General features: G+C 47.2%; 1 protein-coding gene across 1 annotated transcript in view; it reads left to right on the forward strand.

Moving 5' to 3' along the window:
* The window catches only part of LOC138246998 (polycystin-1-like), a 521,270-nt gene that overhangs the window by 241,527 nt on the left and 260,671 nt on the right, over window positions 1-19,072 (forward strand). The window contains exons 21-22 of the mRNA XM_069201747.1: window positions 4,873-5,029; window positions 9,476-9,622. Coding sequence (XP_069057848.1) covers window positions 4,873-5,029; window positions 9,476-9,622 — 304 coding nt within the window. The remainder of the gene's footprint in view (window positions 1-4,872; window positions 5,030-9,475; window positions 9,623-19,072) is intronic.

Raw genomic sequence — 19,072 nt, forward strand, 5'->3', positions numbered from 1 at the left:
CTATGGAAGTAGAAGGCAGGACAGGTAGTTATGTGTTTTACATGTCCTGGTAGGGGAAAACTCACAAATTCGTTCTCCACTACTGTGAGGCATGTTGCTCTTATAGGCTAGCATTAGAATTGCCCTTATATACTTTTAAGAGGTATATTCTGATCTGAAAGGAGTAACCCTGTCATATGTAGTATGGCCAGAATGGTGATAGAAAATCCTGCTTACTGGTGAAGTTTGATTTCATATTACTATTTTAGAAATGCCACTTTTAGAAAGTGGGCATTTCTCTGCATTTACTGCCATCTGTGCCTTATAACCTGCCTCCAATCCATGTCTGGTCTGTGCTGGTTGACAGCCCCCTTTGTGCATTCCACCAAGACAGCCATAAGCACAGGACACTCAGTCGCATCTGCATTCATCTGCATACAGAATAGGTTTCCCTAGGGAGGAATGGTGGAGGGGCTCTCTCTTACACTTGAAAGGCCAGTGGCCTGCCCTCACACAAAGGACTGATAACCCCCTACAGGGATCCTGGCAGACAGGGCTGGGCTGAAAGCGGACCTTGTGCTCTTCAAAACCACCCTTTGAAGATTCCTCCATTTCAAAGGCACTTTTGGGTATATATACTGTGTCTCTGACCCCACCAAATCGGTCACGTCTGGATCTACACCTGGACTCTAAGGGACTGCCTGGCTGCCCAAAGGACTCATCTGCTTTGCTGAGAAGGACGACTGCCCTGCTTGCTGCCCTGCTGCCTGCTGGCCTCTGACTCTGCTGTAAGGACTGTGCTTTCCCCATAAGTGCCCTCCAAGGGCTTGGTTCGAGCGTGCCTCCTGTTCTGAAGTCTCAGGGCCACAAGGACTTCACATTAAAGAAGAAAATCCCAGTGGGTCGGAAAATCAACGCAACGCCTGCAGAAATTGACATAGTGCCTGCCTCGCAGCTGAAAATTCACTGCATCGCCTACTGTATTGACGCAGCACCTGCTCCTTCTACCAGCACATCAAGGATTTTCAACTCATCGTCCATGAGTATCAGAATAGGGAGCCTTGGTTCCTCGCAGTGTGGAACCAAGGCTCCTCCTATGCGACCCCTGTGCATTGTTATTTTGACGCATCCCAGGTGCTGTGTGTTACAAGGATACAACCACCAATTCGTAAGGATTGAGACTTATTTAAACGTTTAAAAAGTGATATCCTGACTTGTGCATATTGGATTTTTGTCATTTTTATCTTATTCTATTCAGATAAATATCATCTATTTTTCTACACTGGTGTGGAGTACTTTTTGAGGTTTTATTGCATGAGTTACTGCACAAATACTTCACACATTGCCTTCTAAGTTAAGCCTGCCTGCTCTGTGCCAAACTACCAGAGGGCGAGCACAGGATAATTTGGATTGTGTTGTGTATACCTCTGCCAACTAGAGGCCCAATTTCTAACATTAATTCATAAGCCGACAGTTCCTCAGAACACGTTTATTCTGTACTCAATTTCACTAATGGTTCTTTAATAAACTTTGCCAAGGAAGAAAATGAGCCTTTCTTGTGTTTAATTTGCAGCACTTGTAACACTTCTTTAAAAGGTATTTGCTTCTTCGTTCTTTGTTACTTTCTTTCTTGCTTTATTTCTCTTTTGTCCCCAAGAGGCCAAGAAGCCATGCGTCAGTCCACTTCAGCCATTGGCTGACTTAAGTATGAGTTATGGCATGTTGCCCTTTCACACTGAGCATATCCATACAAAAAGTAGTTCACTTCAGTGCCAGGGAACACTGATATAATGTGTGCTTTTTTGAGACCAGAAAGCATGTTTAGCTCTAGTCAATGTTTTTTAGATTGATGAGCACCTTGCAAGTTTCTGAAGAATAACGTTTTACAAAAACCATGACAACATAAGAATTTCCAAAAGGCTGGCAGAGAATGCCAGACCTGTTGGGGTTGCCACTGCTTGTTTATGACAATCCCCACATCAATGTCAGAAAGATGAAGATCTGAGAATATACTCCTGGGATATAAACATGTGACTTGCAGATCACACACACAAATAGGTTTCCAGTTGTGTACACTTGTTACCCAGAGAAAATATAGGTGTCTTATTAAGAACTGAAATATATAACTCTAGCAGTGACTGACGATTACAAAAAAAGTCTTAGGAATTGTATTATAAGGGCAAAGTATGAGCTTAAGACCAGGAGCGGCTTGCAGTGGTAAATAGGGGCGGGGCGGCGAGCGCACGGGTGGGGGATGGAGTGGGGTTAGGAATGAATTTTTTTTAAAAAGTACCTGTGCCGCCGCCGTCACCACCGCGCTTCTCCTCTCCTAGGCTACAGACAGGCTGCAGGCACAGGCTCCCAGCCACAGGCTCCCGCTCACAGCAGCCTTAGGATTGGCTGGGAGTGCTCAGCCATGGTGCTCCCAGGCAGACTGGGAGCCTGTGCCTGCTCTTTCCAGTCTGACAACACAGTGCCAGGCTGGAGAGAGCCTACTGCGCATGTGTGTTTGGCTGACCAGAGACGGCCGGTCAAACATACATGTGCAGTGAGAGGGAGTGTTGTGCACTCCCCCTCAGTGCTCGTCACAGCCTGTGTCCTTGCCCCTTTTACCAAAAAAGGATAATAAACATAGTTTATTACCATTTTTTGGTTAAAGGTTTGCAGCTGCTGCTGCTAGCGGGGGCGATGCTCCTACACCCAAGTGGAGGAGCCGTGCCTGCTTGAGACTAAGCAGATTCTATGATGCTGCATCACGTAGGGAAAGGACATTCGGCTGGGCAGTCTGTAGGTACCACGGTGGTCCTAATCTATGAATTGCAGTATACACTTTGTAAATAGCAATACCATAGCATCAACAGCAAGCTTTCTATATGATGCACTCCTGGTAGCAGTTCCAGACCACTAAAGAAGCAAATCATATTGTGCACATGGTACCCTCTGCCTATGCTCTCAGCACTGTTTGTATGTGTGCTTGCTGATTCAAAGCCTGTGTCCCAAAGCAACAGACTCTCTTGTGGTGGAAGTACACCCCACCCAACAGGAAATGATGCATCTGATTATCAGAATAAATGCACAACCTCTTCGTGATGATGTGGTTGATACGTACATAGCGTCTCCTTTATGAAACATCTCTATAGGCTGAGGTCACAACATAACAAGAAATTATTGAAGAGAGCAGCTTATTGAAACAGGTGAGTCCTTAACACAAGGTTAGAATCAGGGAGGGTAGATTAAAGCCGTATCCTTTCACAAACAACACTAGACAAGCCGTATGCAGTGTGCCTTGCTGTGAGGAAAAACGCATTTTGCAGTAGGCTGAGGCTCATGAATTCAATCCGAATTTAACATATTTTAGTCTGCCCATTCTTTCCTGGTTTAAGAGATGTTTCAGCTTCACAGGCCACCATTTTGTGCGTCAGAATTATTTTTTGTGCCCCCCTCGTTTTAAACAGTTAATGTTTCTGAGTCTCAAATTCACCGGAACTCCCATGACTAGAGATTTTAACTGGGAAGGAGTGAGAGGGATCCCATTTCTCAAGCCTGAAAACTTTGTGTGCCTACAAAACTTATGGTGTGGTTAAAAAGTGGAAGTGACACTCTGGTATGTATATTATTTCACTTCACCTGAGACCACTGCCGAGCTTTCAAGAGGCAGGAGATTGTGGTACTAGCAGGGGAATCGATCTAATAAAGTGAACTGCAGGTCATCAGCAGGAGATATGACTTGATTCCAACCTTAAACGATGGACAGTAATAGATGCAATGGATGTTAAAAGGACACCCTGTGGGGCACCACTCCTATATTGTTGAGGTGAAAAGAAGGAACTTGGGGCCATATGTACGAACACATTTTCCCATAGACACAGAATGGGTAAAACCCTTTGTTACTTCTGGCCCTTGGTCTTAGTGGTGAAGAGCCATCTGATAGAAATGACCTACACTGACCCAGCTTTGATTCCTCCCACAGCTGGTAGCCTCTGCAGAAGCACTGGATGGTTCCCTGTGCCCAATGCCAGAAAAAGAACCAGCAGAATTAGCATTCAAGCATTGTTGTGTCCTAAATCCACTATGTGGCTGATATTGTTTGTTCTGTCCAATAATGCAGTTCCCATCGTGGTGTAGTCGGAGCCCTGCTTGTTGGATGTCTGGAAGGAAGCACCCAAGTAACTCCATTTTTTGCAACAAGCTTCTCCAACTCCACACAAGTGTGACCTACATGGTCATAGGAACAGCGAGAATCCTCTGTGACTGGGTTTGAATATTTCAATAAAGCTGTATTCAAGGCTTTCTCTAGCGAGGTAGTACTCAGTTTTCCCAAGAGACGAGTTAATTATTGCCTAGATGTTAGGTGAAAAAATATATTAAATATATAAAGCTTCTCTTTAGACAGCTAATGCTCCTTTTAGCCAAATCAAACTTTTGAGGTGTGTAAATAAATAATTATTACCATACTTTTGTTCCCTTCTCAGCAAGTTTTAAAATCTTTTTAGATCACCCTTGATTTGGCTGGGCTGTCACTGGAGGGTTTTTCTTCTTTACAAAGATTTTATAACTATCAGTGTGATACCACTGTCAGTTTTGTACTACTGTCATAAAACGTCCAAAGCTGTGCCATACTGATGTCACACCTGTGTCATACCGCTCTCATACTGGTGTTTTACTAATCTCATTGCGGTGTTACACTGGTAGCATACTGGTGTGATACAAGAGTTATACCCATGTCAATGTCATAACAGTGTGATACTGGTGTCATACCGGTGTCACTTTGGTGTAATCCAGTGTCGAACTGGTGACATGACAATCTCTTACATACCAGTGTCATACACATGTCATAGTAATGTCATGCTAGTGTCATACCGCGTCATAGCATACCTTCCTGTCTCATTGCAGAACGCTGACTGTCATCATGCCACCTGTCTCCGGATTCCAGACTGTCACTGGCTGGCTGAAGAACAAGAGCCAGTCTGAGCTCTGGGGACTAGTGCAGCAAGGAAACCCTCAGGACGTGATCCCGTACTCCCTGGCACTCGTCAGCATCCTCAATCAGGTATGGGCATGTTGCCTGGGCTGCGGGTTTCTACCCCGATTGCATAACGCACAGACCTTTGTAATGGGTGCATTCAGAAAGGTCGAAGAAAACAGCTGTAGCCTCTGGTTTCAGGTCACCAAGATTTAATGCCATGTTTAGCAGCTCTCCTAAGTGCCGTAAGTCAGACAGGTGCACAGGACTGGACATTTCCACGAGAAGGTTCTCTGTTCCCTTGAAGCCATCAAGGTCCTAATCGTACAGTGTGCGTGGTGCTGGATTGTTGGGGCCTGCCATCCTGAGGATGCGACCTAGTTCTCCCTTCTCGCTCGTCAGAGCATCGGACCGGTTCCAACATGGGCAAAGTGTATGGGGTGCACACTTAACTCTACACCCCCACCCCACCCCCTCTCCACACCCCTGAGTTGATACCTCAGTCCCTGGCTCTCGCCTGTGCTCTTTGCTCTCTCCTAGATAAAGAATAATTCTGGGGTTGTGAAGTTCCTCATCCTTAAGATGTGACTCTCTTGTTCCTGGTACCTGCAAGCCATCAAATATTCATGGTTTTAACTTATAAGTCATACAATGCATAACTGATGATGTTATTTCCAAAAATCTAATGGCATACTAAAATGTGCTGGTTGTGTACATTTAAACATAAAAAAAAAACCTGACCTACATTTCATAACAGATAATATTCCTAGCACGAACTACGTGCTGTCAGCCGAGCTGCCCGGATGTATGATGCTACAGGAATATATAATGATGACATATCATAAATATAGCATTATGCCAATGGATCTTTATAATTATTAATGCCCTGAGTCTTAATCAAAGACACTAAGCCTCTTTTGTTTAACCCATTTTACAAGTGCAAAAAAAATAATGAAATGCAAGGTGCTTTTACAATCACAATATCCATCATTATTCTATTGCAATTCCCATTTTGCAGTACTGGCATGCACATAGTGTCACCCATTTAGTGGACAATGTCACCTAAATACAATTCAAATACGGCCTCCTTTTTTGCAGAAATACCGAGACAATAATAAACTCCCCTTGGCATTTCGAAAAAGCATCTCTTGCTTAGTATGCCAGCAGCTTTCATTAATCACCCTTATCATAGTCCTGTTTTTAGAGGGACAGGTTTGCTCAACACTTCTTACTACCTATCCCCTTGAGTGTCCTCTGACCTTGGGCTGCTGATTGACACTTCCTGTGACTCTCTACTGAAGACGTGGAGCAATGGTGTGGCTAAGTTTCCACACAAAGATTCAAGTGGAACCTAACCCAAAGCAGGCCTGGGTCTATATTAACAGTTTTACGAGTAATGCAATTAGTGCTCTACGCCAGCCTCAGACATGGTAGAGGGGTCCTTGGTCAAATGTCACAGCAATCACAGGAAGCTAATTCCAACTCTCTGAACATCCCTACTAATGATTGAAACATCCCTAAAACTGTGAACTGCCTTTATTTTACGTACCTGAAAGATTGTGCTCAACGAGTCGCAGCCAGTTTTAATCTTACATCACAGGATGACACCCATACTTCTGCATCAAGGTGCAAAGTGAATCTTTTGTTTGTTGCCCTCATGTTGACCTTTGATCTAACCTTATACCTAAACAGGGGTGGCTCCTCAGTTAGGGCAGAGGAGTGTCGCCTCTCAACCCCCCGCCAGCAGCGGCAGGTGCTAAACCTTTACTAGAAAACAATAATAAACTGAGTTTTTATCATTTTCTGGTAAAGGGGCAGGGCCACAGGGGTGACAAGCAGTGAGGGGGAGTGCTCAGCACTCCCCTCACTGCGCTTGTATGTTTGGCCAACAATCTTGGACCGGCCAAACACACTTGTGCAGTCAGGTCTCTCCAGCCCAGCAACACAGTTGCCAGGCTAGAGAGAGCCTGCACAGGCTCTCAGTCTACCTGGGAGTGCCCTGGCTGGGTGCTCCCTGCCAATCCTGATGCTGCTCTGTGCAGCGTCAGGAGAGGCTGTAGGGCAGGCTGGGAGCCTGTGCCTGCGTGCAGCAACGGAGGAGAGGAGAGGAGCTGCGCACCGGTGAGGGAAAGTAAGTGGTTTTCTGTTTTTTAACTTAATTTTTATTTAATTTAAATTAATGTTCATTCCCCCACTCTCCTCCCTCCATGCCGTCCCTTCCGCAGCCCGCGAGCCGCTACTGTACCCTAAGTAATCTAAGCATAAGACTTTGGCAAAACAACATTGGTTGCAATTAAAAGTAGTTGGACAAATTGTGTGTGGCAAGGTGCAGTATTTTCTTTACTGTGTCACCTCCTGGTACATTCAGAAGCTGTAGTGGTGGGGCACAAATAGACCAGGACACAGGTGCCATCTGGGCCCCCTCTAGAGACGCCACTATTTTCCTGCTGCCAGACTTCCGGTTCCACAGCCCTCTGTCGTGACTAATGCTCACACCGGATCATGGAGCATCTCTCTGGGTGATCACAATCACAGTATTATCAGGGCGTTCCAGGTCGAGATCATGCCCGACACACACTGGGGGTAGTGCCTAGCACGTGCAGTCTGAGAGCACATTGTGTCCACAGTGCTCCTCTGACTGTGAAAAGCCTCTGGTGAGACCTCTGCTCAGGGCAGGGCTGGGAACCCAAAGCAGCCCTGGCAAAGTTTTTAGACCAGCCTCATTAGGGACATTACCTAAAGAGAAAGCAGGAAGGGAGTTCCCACAGGATGGACAAGGAAAAAATGATTTTCCTTTAGAAAAACCCTCACCAACCAGGGTTACCCCTTCTTGGCATGCTTCATCATTGGGTTCCTCCCATTCTGCTACGGAAAGGGGCATGCTGCGACTTACGGAATACATGGGAGCACTGAGGTTGTCACGTCAATGTGATTCAGGTAAGGGATGGGAGTGGTGGGGTCTCAGAAAAGTTCCAAATACCTGCCTCCTGACGGTTCCAATATTTTAATAGATCTTCTAGTGGCGGTATGATTAAAAAAGGGGGGGTATGTGGAAGCAGGGTATGCAATGTACCCGTCTTCTTGGTCTACATGTTTCAGAGCCTTACCCCTAGTCTCCTTTTCAGGATCAAGGATTACTCCCTGGTTCCACTCCTTATAGTAAAATCTATTGTGTGAGCATGTATTTTACATGCTAAATGGTAAAGTACATTACACCTATCTTATGTGGTGTCATCAAAGTGATACCTGTAGAGACATAAAAGAATATAATTAACACCTACATAGGGTACATAGTGAGCGAGCCTGACCACCACAATGGGGCTTGACCGAGTTCTCCCCTCAAGGGAATTTGTAAAACATGACAAAAAAAGTGCATTCTTCAACATATTTTTCATTATATATTCAATTATCTTCATTTTTAAAGCACAGTAAATGATTGCCTTACAGAGCACCACGATACGGCAATCTTTATTGGGGTCTTCAATGATTCCCTCACCATCACCCTCTAACAGTGCTTCTCATCTCTCCATTGCTCCTCCCTCACATGTATTACATCTGTTTTATAGTACCTCTCTTACCAGCATAGGGTGTTGGAGCACAGTACATCACACACATACAGAAACAACAAATCATATGTGTGTAAATCAGTGTGTAGAAAATGTTATATCAGACAAACAGGACTACAATGTGTAGAATGCACATGCCATGCATAGTGACAGCCATTTTTTAAGAGTGCTTAGTCTGGGAAAGCATAAACTCAGAATTCAGAATGTAACACAGTGGTAGGGTTGACTTTACGTATAATAATGAACTTTTACCCAAACAAACCCCTTTTAGCAAATGTAAAATAATCAGAGACTGGGAAAAACATAACTTTTTCACCTTTACTGCTGCTTGCATGCAGCTCTTTGATTCATAGCTCATTGTGGTAGATTATTATTGTAACTTATGAACTGCACAGTAGCAAAAGGATCTCTGGAACTGCAGCAGCATCCCACTGTGTATGCACATAAAATACTGTCATGTAATCTGCATAGTACACGTTCCTTGCAGGAGGTGTATTAACAATCTGCACTAGTTTAGATGAGTGAAAACTGGCACTAGACAAAATTCCGATCTCTCTCCAGCAGGTACATTAATCACCAGAGTTATCTTGGCACTTTTATTGTTGCTTGAAAACTGTTGGATATACAAGGAACTCAGCAGTGCTTTTAAAGCTGCTTCACTGCTACAAAACTAGCCCCTCCAGTAGCAAAAGCAGCCCTCCCACCCCCTGTATCCTTCCAACCTCCCAGGGAAATGTCTGATGCCTGTTACGGCCAGTCCACCCTTGCCTCTATTTCATTATGACAATGCCTCTTACTGTCAGGGGAAGCCTGGGAAGGAGAACACATTGGGTGTCTCAGTGCTCCTTTGTTTGCATTGTGCAGTTTGTAGACACCTCACATTTTTATTGACTGTCAGTTGGAGGGATGCTTAAGGGAGCTGAATTGATTCTTCTGGATATGCCTTAATGTAATTTCTCTGTTCTAGAATGTGGAGTCTGGAGGAACTTCTCACAATAGTGACATTGAAGACCGGATCTCCATCCGCAGTAACATCACTGAGGCACTAACCTCCCTGAAGATCAGCAGCATGAAGGATGTAACCCAGCTAAGTGCAGCCATCTCGCAGTGCGTGGTACGGCATTGCAGTAACCACATTCTTCACGAGTGCGCACAGTAACACACTGGTCCTAGCTGAGGGAAAGATGGTGGGATGAGGTGGCGTCATCTGTAGACACCAGCGCCTGCACCTTGTCTGCTTTTGTTTTGAGCAGCAACTTGCAGGCGGGAGAGGGCTTATCAGATTCTAGCTGGGACCAAAACAAAGGCCGAAATTAAGAGGTCAGCAGGGCTCCTTTTTTTGAAGTATTCTGGCTTGGAGCTATCAGGAGCATCACACCTAAATGCAATGGAGGGGGACAAAGGCACACATCTTATCTCTTCACAGGAACTTAAGAAAATCATGCTTTTGACTTTTTCAGTCCCTTTATATGAGAGATATGCATGCACTGTAAGATTGTCCGGTGCCTTGGTCTGTACTAGTATTTACACAAATAACTTAAATACCACTATTTTGTTTATTTCTTTTATAGTTCTATAGAGGTTCTCCTCCCAATGCATGGTGGCAGAGCACTTTACAACACTCATACATATTATACACTGGTCATAAATGATATGTGTGTCAATCAGTGTACAGGATGTGTTACATAAGATAGTGAGGGTTACAAGGTGTAGGAGTCACTTCCTTCATAGCTCACTGTGACTTACAATTGATGAACTGCAAATAACAAATGGATTCTTGTGTTAAAAGCAGTAATCCACTTACCCGTTTGCCTAAATTAAAAATCTGTTATCTGCATGTTACATAATGTGCTTTGCAGGAGACATATTAGCTCTCTACGCTAGTTTGATTCAAAACTGGAACTTCTGGCTGCTCCTCCGCTATGGCGGAGAAGCGTCTCCCCCAGCCAGCAGCAGAAGCTGCAAACCTTTCACAACGAAAAGATAATAAACTATGTTTATTATCCTTTCGTTGTGAAAGGTGCAGGGCATCGGCCAAACACACATGTGCAGTGTGCTCTCTGGAGAGAGCAGGCACAGGCTCCCAATCTGCCTGGGAGCTCCCTAGCTGGGTGCTCCCAGCCAATCCTAACGATGCTTTGAGCAGCTTCAGGATTGGCCGCAGGGCAGGCTGGGAGCCTGTGCCTGCCTGCTGAGGAGACGACGGAGGATCCGCGGCGCGTAGGTAAGTTTTTTTAATTTATTTTTTTATTTTATAAATCTGCAAAAAAAAATCCCCCAACTTCCCCCCCCCCTGTGCGCCGCCCCGCCCCTTGCAACTCCTGTCAGCCGCAACTGACTGGCACTAGAAAAAACACAGATCTCTCCAGCAAATATATTAACCTCCAGAGTTATTTTACCATTATTATTATTCCCTGAGATTTATTTGACACACAAAGATCTCTGCAACAGGTACCTTGACCCCCATAAGATATTTTAAAATGCACACTTTGCAATCAGTGAAGCAGAACAGGTTTACTGCCACTTTTCTTCTGGTTTCCAATTTCTTTTCTTTTTTGAGTTTAAAAAAAATTTGAGGCCTAGATTTTGCGTCGGGAGTGCGTCACGTTTTTAGGCACAACCCTGACATAAAATCTAATTTGTTCAATATTGTAGTGCGCTCAAATGTACTCATGATAGACCTGCTAAACATATGTCACTTCTTGTGATGTCAGTTCCTTAGATCCTATGGGGTGTGATGCCAATCTCTTTGATTCCAAGTGCGATGCCAAGCGCCGTGATGTCACGCGCCATGCTGTCACTTGCATACCACCTATCTTGGTTAGTCCCCCGTATTTTTTTAGGACTTGTGCCCTGGTGAAAGGGATCTGTGAGAGAGAGGTATGGGGGCAGAATAGGAAAGGCATAAGAGGCGTGTGAGGGTGACAAGTTAATTGGGTGAAAATAAGAGGATGAGGGTCTTTTGTTGGAGAAGCGGGCCTAAAGGGGTTGGTGAGCTAATGTTGTTGGTGTAAGGGGGGCTGGGGTGTGGAAGAGTGAGGGGGGGGATTTTTTTTTGATAAAATTGCCTGGAGAGAGAGATATAGGGAGTATGAACAGACTTTGATGGGAACAGGCGGGGTGAGTCAGAGTGGAGGGATTTAACATTATGAAAGAGGTTGATTTTATGGCCAATATCGTGTCATCAGCTTGAAACATGATTCTCCCATTGTTAAAAATGGAGACTGAAAGGTTACGGTACAGAATGCGAGGAGATACACATTTAGGGTACAGTGATTACTGGCGCGCAGGGCAGGTTATTACAGTAAAGTAGAGCAGCCCGTGGACACAAACATCAGACGTTAAGAAACAAATACTGTTCTTACAGTGCCACCTACTGGGGTGCAGTGAGTGCGGCAGACGTTATTCAGCTCCTGGGTATGCAGGCTGCTATCATGGATGCAATTGGTTGGGAAGGCATATTATTCATACTTACCCATATTTTGTGACCAAAAAAAAGACGTAGGTTTCTTTGGAGTTTCAAAAACACTAATTAGCATAACGATTATGTCCCTAAAAATTACATCATATGACCTCTGCCACTGTGTTATCGTACTAAATCACGTGATGTTATTTAGTGTGTGATTCTGGTCTTGCTAGTTTATGACTCACTGGCACACATGGGGCTAAATGCCAGTATTAAGCAAAGTCTCAACTATCACTTGAACTGAGGAAGGGATTGAACAAAATGGAGACTACAGTTTACAGCCCGTCACTGAAACATATGTGATATCAGAGACACACAGTAATAGTATTTTATAATTAAGTGTCAAGATTGGTTACGTCCCTTCCTCAGTGAGGACAATTGTGGGGGTTGCTCTGAAAGGGACTGAATCCGATTGGCGCACCAAGAGGTTCAATGAAAAAAAGGAGCCTCATCCCTTTGGGTTGTACAGATCTGTAGCCACGTCCAGCCCTTGATCGAGAATGTAACCCAGTTGTTTCTACGAATATTCACAATAGCTGTACACAGGTACAGTTTGCTCCGTAAGTGACACGTGCCTGAATTATTCGCACATTAGATGTGTATGCATACCTGCGCTTCGGAAACCCTAGAATTGGCTGCATGTTAGCGCTCTGCATATTCCGATGTTTATGTAGACCAGCATTCCGAATATCGCATAAAAAGTCTGTAGGGCAGTTTTACTAACACCTCTTGCAACGCAGGGCAGCAACTCTCATCACATTCTGTCTGTCTAGCTCCACACACCATTACAACATAGTGCAAACGTGTCTGTGTGAGTCTAGCATCGGTTTTATACTGGAAAGGTGCCCTTTTAGTGCAAAATATATTTAGTGCAAAATATTATGACTTCTAAAATTTTCCAATTTTGTATGTGTGCGGTACTCTAAAGCACACATGCAAAGGTAGGAAAATGTGAAGAAAAGAAAACTTTTCTAGTTCTGTGCATCTACCTCAAAGAGGAATTTTTTTAGCGCAAAGCCCACACTAATGCTACCATATAGTCATGTACCACCTAGGGTATTCCCCCTTGATGCAAAGTAAAACAAAGCCCATCCCCCAAGCATGCTTTGCATTACTTTTAGGCAATATTCCAACACAAAATAGGTTTTGCACAAAAAGTAAAACACAAATCAACACTTTGGTCCACTTAGCATCAGTTTGTGACTTTCCAACAAGGCAAAGTGTTGATAAATCTGCCACTACATGTTTGCATGTTTACACTATGAACAATTCACTTATGGTTGCAGATTGGCCCTATGTACACTCTAGAAATGGCCACATACATGAGTTATGTAAATAAATACATCCAGGATTTGTACAGCATGGTAAATCACCCAGTAGGGTTTCATGGCACTGAATTGTAGGCACCAGGAGATTAAGGCCCTCATTACAACCCTGGCAGTCGGTGTTAAAGCAGCACTAAGACCGCCAACAGGCCGGCAGAAAAAAAATGGGATCACGACCACGGCGGAGACCGCCAACACAGACAGACACTTTAACACTCCGACCGCCACGGCGGTAGCAACAAACACCGCAGAGGTAACTGCCAACAGACAGGCGGAAGACAATGTACCGCTCACCCCATAACAACCCGCCTATCTGCCAGCTTTTCTGGGGTGGTACCAATGCCATCAAAAGCACGGTGGAAACAGAACACAGAAGGGAAACCACTCACCTTTGGACACTCAACGAAGAACCAGGATGCTATAGAACCCGAGTTACAGGTCCTGCCTATGCTGGTCTACCTCCTCATCTACCAGGAATACCAAAGGCGGCGGCGACGACCACGGTGAGTACTGCACCTAGTACACAGGGGAGGGGAGAAGAAAAAGAAAGTGACACACACACACGCAACATGCCATCTCCCCACCCCCACCCTCACCCTCACCCACAACACCATACACACAAACAAATACAACTATATTACATTTACACCCCGTAACCCCCTGGAAGAACGCAAGGACAAAACTAAGTGAGTCAAATCAGTGATATATTAGAAATAGGCAGATATAGTTATGAATAGAAAAACAGTATTTACAAAAATATACAATATGTACATAAGGCCGTACATTGTCCTTCCCAAATGTCTGTGGGCCACTGGGCCAAAAATCATGGGCCAAGCCCACACTTGATTCCTGCCTCAATACGGAGAGAACACTGCAACGGCATCAGGTCGAAAACACACAGGCACCTCAGGGAGACGGAGAAGGGGGGGGGCACCTCAGCCGGAAGATGGGACAACGCCACTGCTCCTGGAGGGGGCTCCATGCCCACAGCGATGTCCTGGGGAGTGCAAAGCCACAGTCTCTCTAGTGGGTGGTTTGCCCACTGCTTGGTCCTGGGTAGTGCAAAGCCACAGTCTCTCAAGTGGGTGGTTTGCCCACTGCTTGGTCCTGGGGAGTGCAAAGCCACAGTCTCTCTAGTGGGTGGTTTGCCCACTGCTTGGTCCTGAGAAGTGCAAAGCCACAGTCTCTCTAGTGGATGGCTTCTCCACTGGTTCTGGAGGGGGCCTTGTGCCCAGTCTGCTTCATCCTGCCAAGGAGTGGGTGAGTGGGTGCATATCTCCACTGGTTCTGGGCTGCTGCTGCTGCTGGTAGTGGTCCTACTGTCAGCGGTGCGGGTGGCAGTGCTTGCGGCGGTGCTTGCAGCGGTGCTTGCGGCGGGGCTGCTGGCGGTGCTGGCCGTGGTGCAGGTGCCTGTGCTGCCAGTGGTGGAGGGAGGCTCTAGCCCTTCTCCTGCAGCCTCGGACGGCTGCCCACTGGGAATGCTGCTGCTGACAGTAGTGGTGCTAGTGGTGGTGCAGGTGGCGGTGCTTGCGGCGGTGCTTGCGGCTGGGCTGCTGGCAGTGCTGCCTGCAGTGCAGGTGGCGGGGCTGGCGGTTGTGCTGGTGGGTACCAGGCGCTCACCTGCAGCCTCCGACGGCTAAAGTGCCTTTGCTTGGGTTTTCTGCCCCTTCCTCACCTTGGCAGATGCTGTTGTGACCTTGGCTCTGGCAGCTGGAGTTTTGGAGGAATGTAAAAACAACTGAAGATGGACGGAATGTAGAACAAATCAAACATTCACCCCCAGTCACAAATCTGGGTTTAATCCATCAGTTTTTTTGCTCAGCATGCCATTCCAGTTTGGACCCAGCCATATGCAGTGTCAGTCTTGACCCTGTGCCGCATGGGAACAGTCCAGCCCGAACTGCCAGACCAGGTCCTCCCTGGACCAGAAACAAGCATCCTGGGACCGGTTTCGGGGTATCACCCCTCTTCAGCCAGGCTAGCTTGAATCTGGTGGCATAGTGAGCACGGGACCCACGTCTGGGCATACCCTTCCCACTTGGGGCGACAAATGTAAAAACAACTGAAGATGGACGGAATGTAGAACAAATCAAACATTCACCCCCAGTCACAGATCTGGGTTTAATCCATCAGTTTTTTTGCTCACCATGCCATTCCAGTTTGGACCCAGCCATATGCAAATCAGTCTTGACCCTGTGCCGCATGGGAACAGTCCAGCCCGAACTGCCAGACCAGATCCTCCCTGGACCAGAAACAAGCATCCTGGGACCGGTTTCGGGGTATCACCCCTCTTCAGCCAGGCTAGCTTGAATCTGGTGGCATAGTGAGCACGGGATCCACGACTGGGCATACCCTTCTCACTTGGGGCGACAAATGTAAAAACAACTGAAGATGAAGATTCAAGCTAGCCTGGCTGAAGTAGGGTGATACCCCGAAATCGGTCCCAGGATGCCTGTTTCTGGTCCAGGGAGGACCTGGTCTGGCAGTTCAGGCTGGATTGTTCCCATGGGGAACAGGGCCAAGACTGATTTGCATATGACTGGGTCCAAACTGGAATGGCATGGTGAGCAAAAAAACTGATGGATTAAACCCAGATCTGTGACTGGGGGTGAATGTTTGATTTGTTCTACATTCTGTCCATCAACTGTTCTTTTTGCGTTTGTCGCCCCAAGTGGGAAGGGTATGCCCAGACGTGGGTCCCGTGCTCACTATGCCACCAGATTCAAGCTAGCCTGGCTGAAGAGGGGTGATACCTTGAAACCGGTCCCAGGATGCTTGTTTCTGGTCCAGGGAGGACCTGGTCTGGCAGTTTGGGCTGGACTGTTCACATGGGGAACAGGGTCAAGACTGATTTGCATATGACTGGGTCCAAACTGGAATGGCATGGTGAGCAAAAAAACTGATGGATTAAACCCAGATCTGTGACTGGGGGTGAATGTTTGATTTGTTCTACATTCCGTCCATCAACTGTTCTTTTTGGAGTTTTGGAGGAGGCCTTGCTGTGTGGGTCGTGCTCCTTGCCCTTGCTGCATGCTGTCCCCTTCTTCACCTTGGCAGGTGGCGGAATGGTTTTGTCCTTTCCAGGGGTTGGTGGCACACTGGCCGGGCTGACGGTTGCCCCCTTTGAGCCTATGTGAGTTGCAGGTACCACAGCAGACGCCGACTTGGTGGCTGAGGTGCTGGCCTGGGTTCTGGACACCCTGGCCCGAGGGGAAGGACGGGGGGCAGGGGTAGTGAAGAGGTCAATGTTTGCCAAGAAAAGCTTTTTAGACACACTGGGGTGGGAAGAGGGAGAGGTTTTGGGAGTGGAGGAAGAGGGAGTGTTTGTAGGAGGTGTCTGTCTGCTGAGTTTGGGTGAAGGTGCATGGGCTGGATGCTGTTGTGAGGTGGATGGCTGTTGGGTGGGTGGGTGCTTGCGTTTGTGTACTTTGGGAGGAGGAGTCACAGACACACTGGGAGAGGGCACAGGGGACGTGTGCATGGATGTGGGGGTGGTGACTGCCAGTGAGGGGTGAGTAGTGATGGGTGTGCTAGTGATGGATGTAGTGGATAAGGATGTAGTGGATGCAGGTGTGAGTGGAGATGCTACTGGGAGAGAGGTGGACGACGAGGAGGAGGGGGACACAGTGGAGGCAGTGGATGTTGGTGTGTCTGCATGGGGATTATGCCTGTGGGATGGTGTGTGGTGCTTGTGTTTGCCTGAGCCACTTTTGTGTGTTGATTTGGGCGAATGCTGGTCTGAAGGTGTGCTTGGGATAGGCTGGGGTTGAGGGGATTGGGACTGGGTAGAGGAAGTTGGAGGGGGGAGGCTAGAGACAGGGACAAAGGCTGCCATCAGTGCGGAGGCCAGAGCCTGAAATGCTCTCTGTTGGGCCACCACGCCAGAGTGAATGCCCTCCAGGTATGCATTTGTTTGTTGCAAATGCCTCTCGACAACCTGGATGAGATTCGGAATGGTTGACTGCCCAACAGTGAGGGATCTCGGGAGGTCAATAGGCTCCTCACTGAGGGCAGCAGGGCTGACTGGGGCAGGGCCTGAGGTGCCTGGGGCGGAGGAGATGCCCACCCTCCTGGGTGAGCGGGCTCAGGAAACATGCTGAGGGGCTGCTGGGAGGGCGGTGCTGGTAGTGGGGGTGGAGGCTGTACCTGTTGTTGGAGTGGTCACAGAGGTGTCCGCCACCGCCAGGGAGCTTCCATAGGAGGAGGAGCCGCTGTCTGTGGTCTCGCCTCCTGTCCCCTTCGTGGTGCTCCCCTTGCCCTCCATCCCACTGGTGCCCTAACGCCATTAGCTGCACACCTGAAACCCATCAGGACCCTGCCCAGTAGTAGATGGCCACTGGTACACTGATACACAGCACTCCATACATTCATGGCCCACGCATCATGCTCACAGTGTACTCACCTGTTTCTCTGGAGGACCGTAGAGTAACGTGTACTGGGGTAGGAGCCCATCCACCAGTTTCTCCAACTCCTCCACAGTGAGGCAGGGGCCCTTTCCCCAAATACATGAGCCATTGTCACTTCCAGACACAGGTCACAGCATCACTTGCAGTGTAGGTCATCTCCTGTTGAAGGTCAGGGAGCAAGTGAGTGAACAGATATAAAATGGCAGTGACGTCCGCGGCGGTGCGTACCGTCACCACTGGCATACAACGCCATTGGCTCCTGGAACCCATAGGGCCCAATGATAACCAATGCGAAGTTGCGCGGAGGTCTTTGACCGCCTACCGCGACAGCGCACAACGCCAACACAATTACCTCATTTCCACTTGTCCCTCTTCACAGGTCAGGCAGCCACCATTTCAGGGGGGCACAGGGCATGGCACCTAACTGCGTCACAGCAGACATTGGCACAGCAACTGATGGTCGGATTCACATCTTGTTTCTGTAAAATAAACAAATCATCATTAGTGCAATAGATGTGGGAATATGACCCTCTGCTCACCGTTTTCTTCCATAGGCTTCAACCGTTGAGGCTGAATATGAGATGGCGGCATCCTCCCATGTACAGACCCTGGGTGGACCTTGCGACAATGGAGGACAGACACATTATCATAACCTACAGACTTGATCGTGCCACAATCATAGAACTGTGTGCACAATTGGAGCCAGACCTGATGTCAGGTATCTTCCAGCCCACAGGTATCCCCCCTCTAGTGCAGGTCCTGTCAGTGCTCCATTTCCTGGCTAGTGGTTCCTTCCAAACAATAGTGGCCATGGCATCGGGAATGTCCCAGCCAGTGTTCTCCAACGTGTTGACCAGAGTGTTGTCAGCTCTGCTGAAACACATGCACAGCTACATCGTGTTCCTCCAGGTGGAGGATTTGGCCACAGTGAAAGCTGACTTTTAGACTTTTTAGGCAGAGGAAGAAGATGTTGACAACAGAAGCAATATAATTCAGCAGTACTTCCAGTGACACACAGGTAAGACACTGTAAGTTCACTTTACATTTCAGTTTTCTGTTGGACATTGTACATGGCAGCCTGTTTCCCTATGTCTATGGCCACTGACTGTACCCTCATCAGCCAGGCTAGCTTGAATCCAGTGGCATGGGAAGCACGGTACCCACGTCTGGGCATACCCTTCCCACTTAGGGCGACAAAGCACAAAGCAAAAACAACAAGTGATGGACGGAATGCTGAACATTGTCAAACACTCACCCCCAGTCATAGATCTGGGTTTAATCCATCGTTCTTTTGCTCACCATGCCACCCCAGTTTGGACCCAGCCATATGCAAATCAGTCTTGACCCTGTTCCTCATGGGAACAGTC

Source organism: Pleurodeles waltl, chromosome 7 (genome assembly GCF_031143425.1).
Source record: "Pleurodeles waltl isolate 20211129_DDA chromosome 7, aPleWal1.hap1.20221129, whole genome shotgun sequence".
In the NCBI taxonomy this organism is placed as follows: Eukaryota; Metazoa; Chordata; class Amphibia; order Caudata; family Salamandridae; genus Pleurodeles; species Pleurodeles waltl.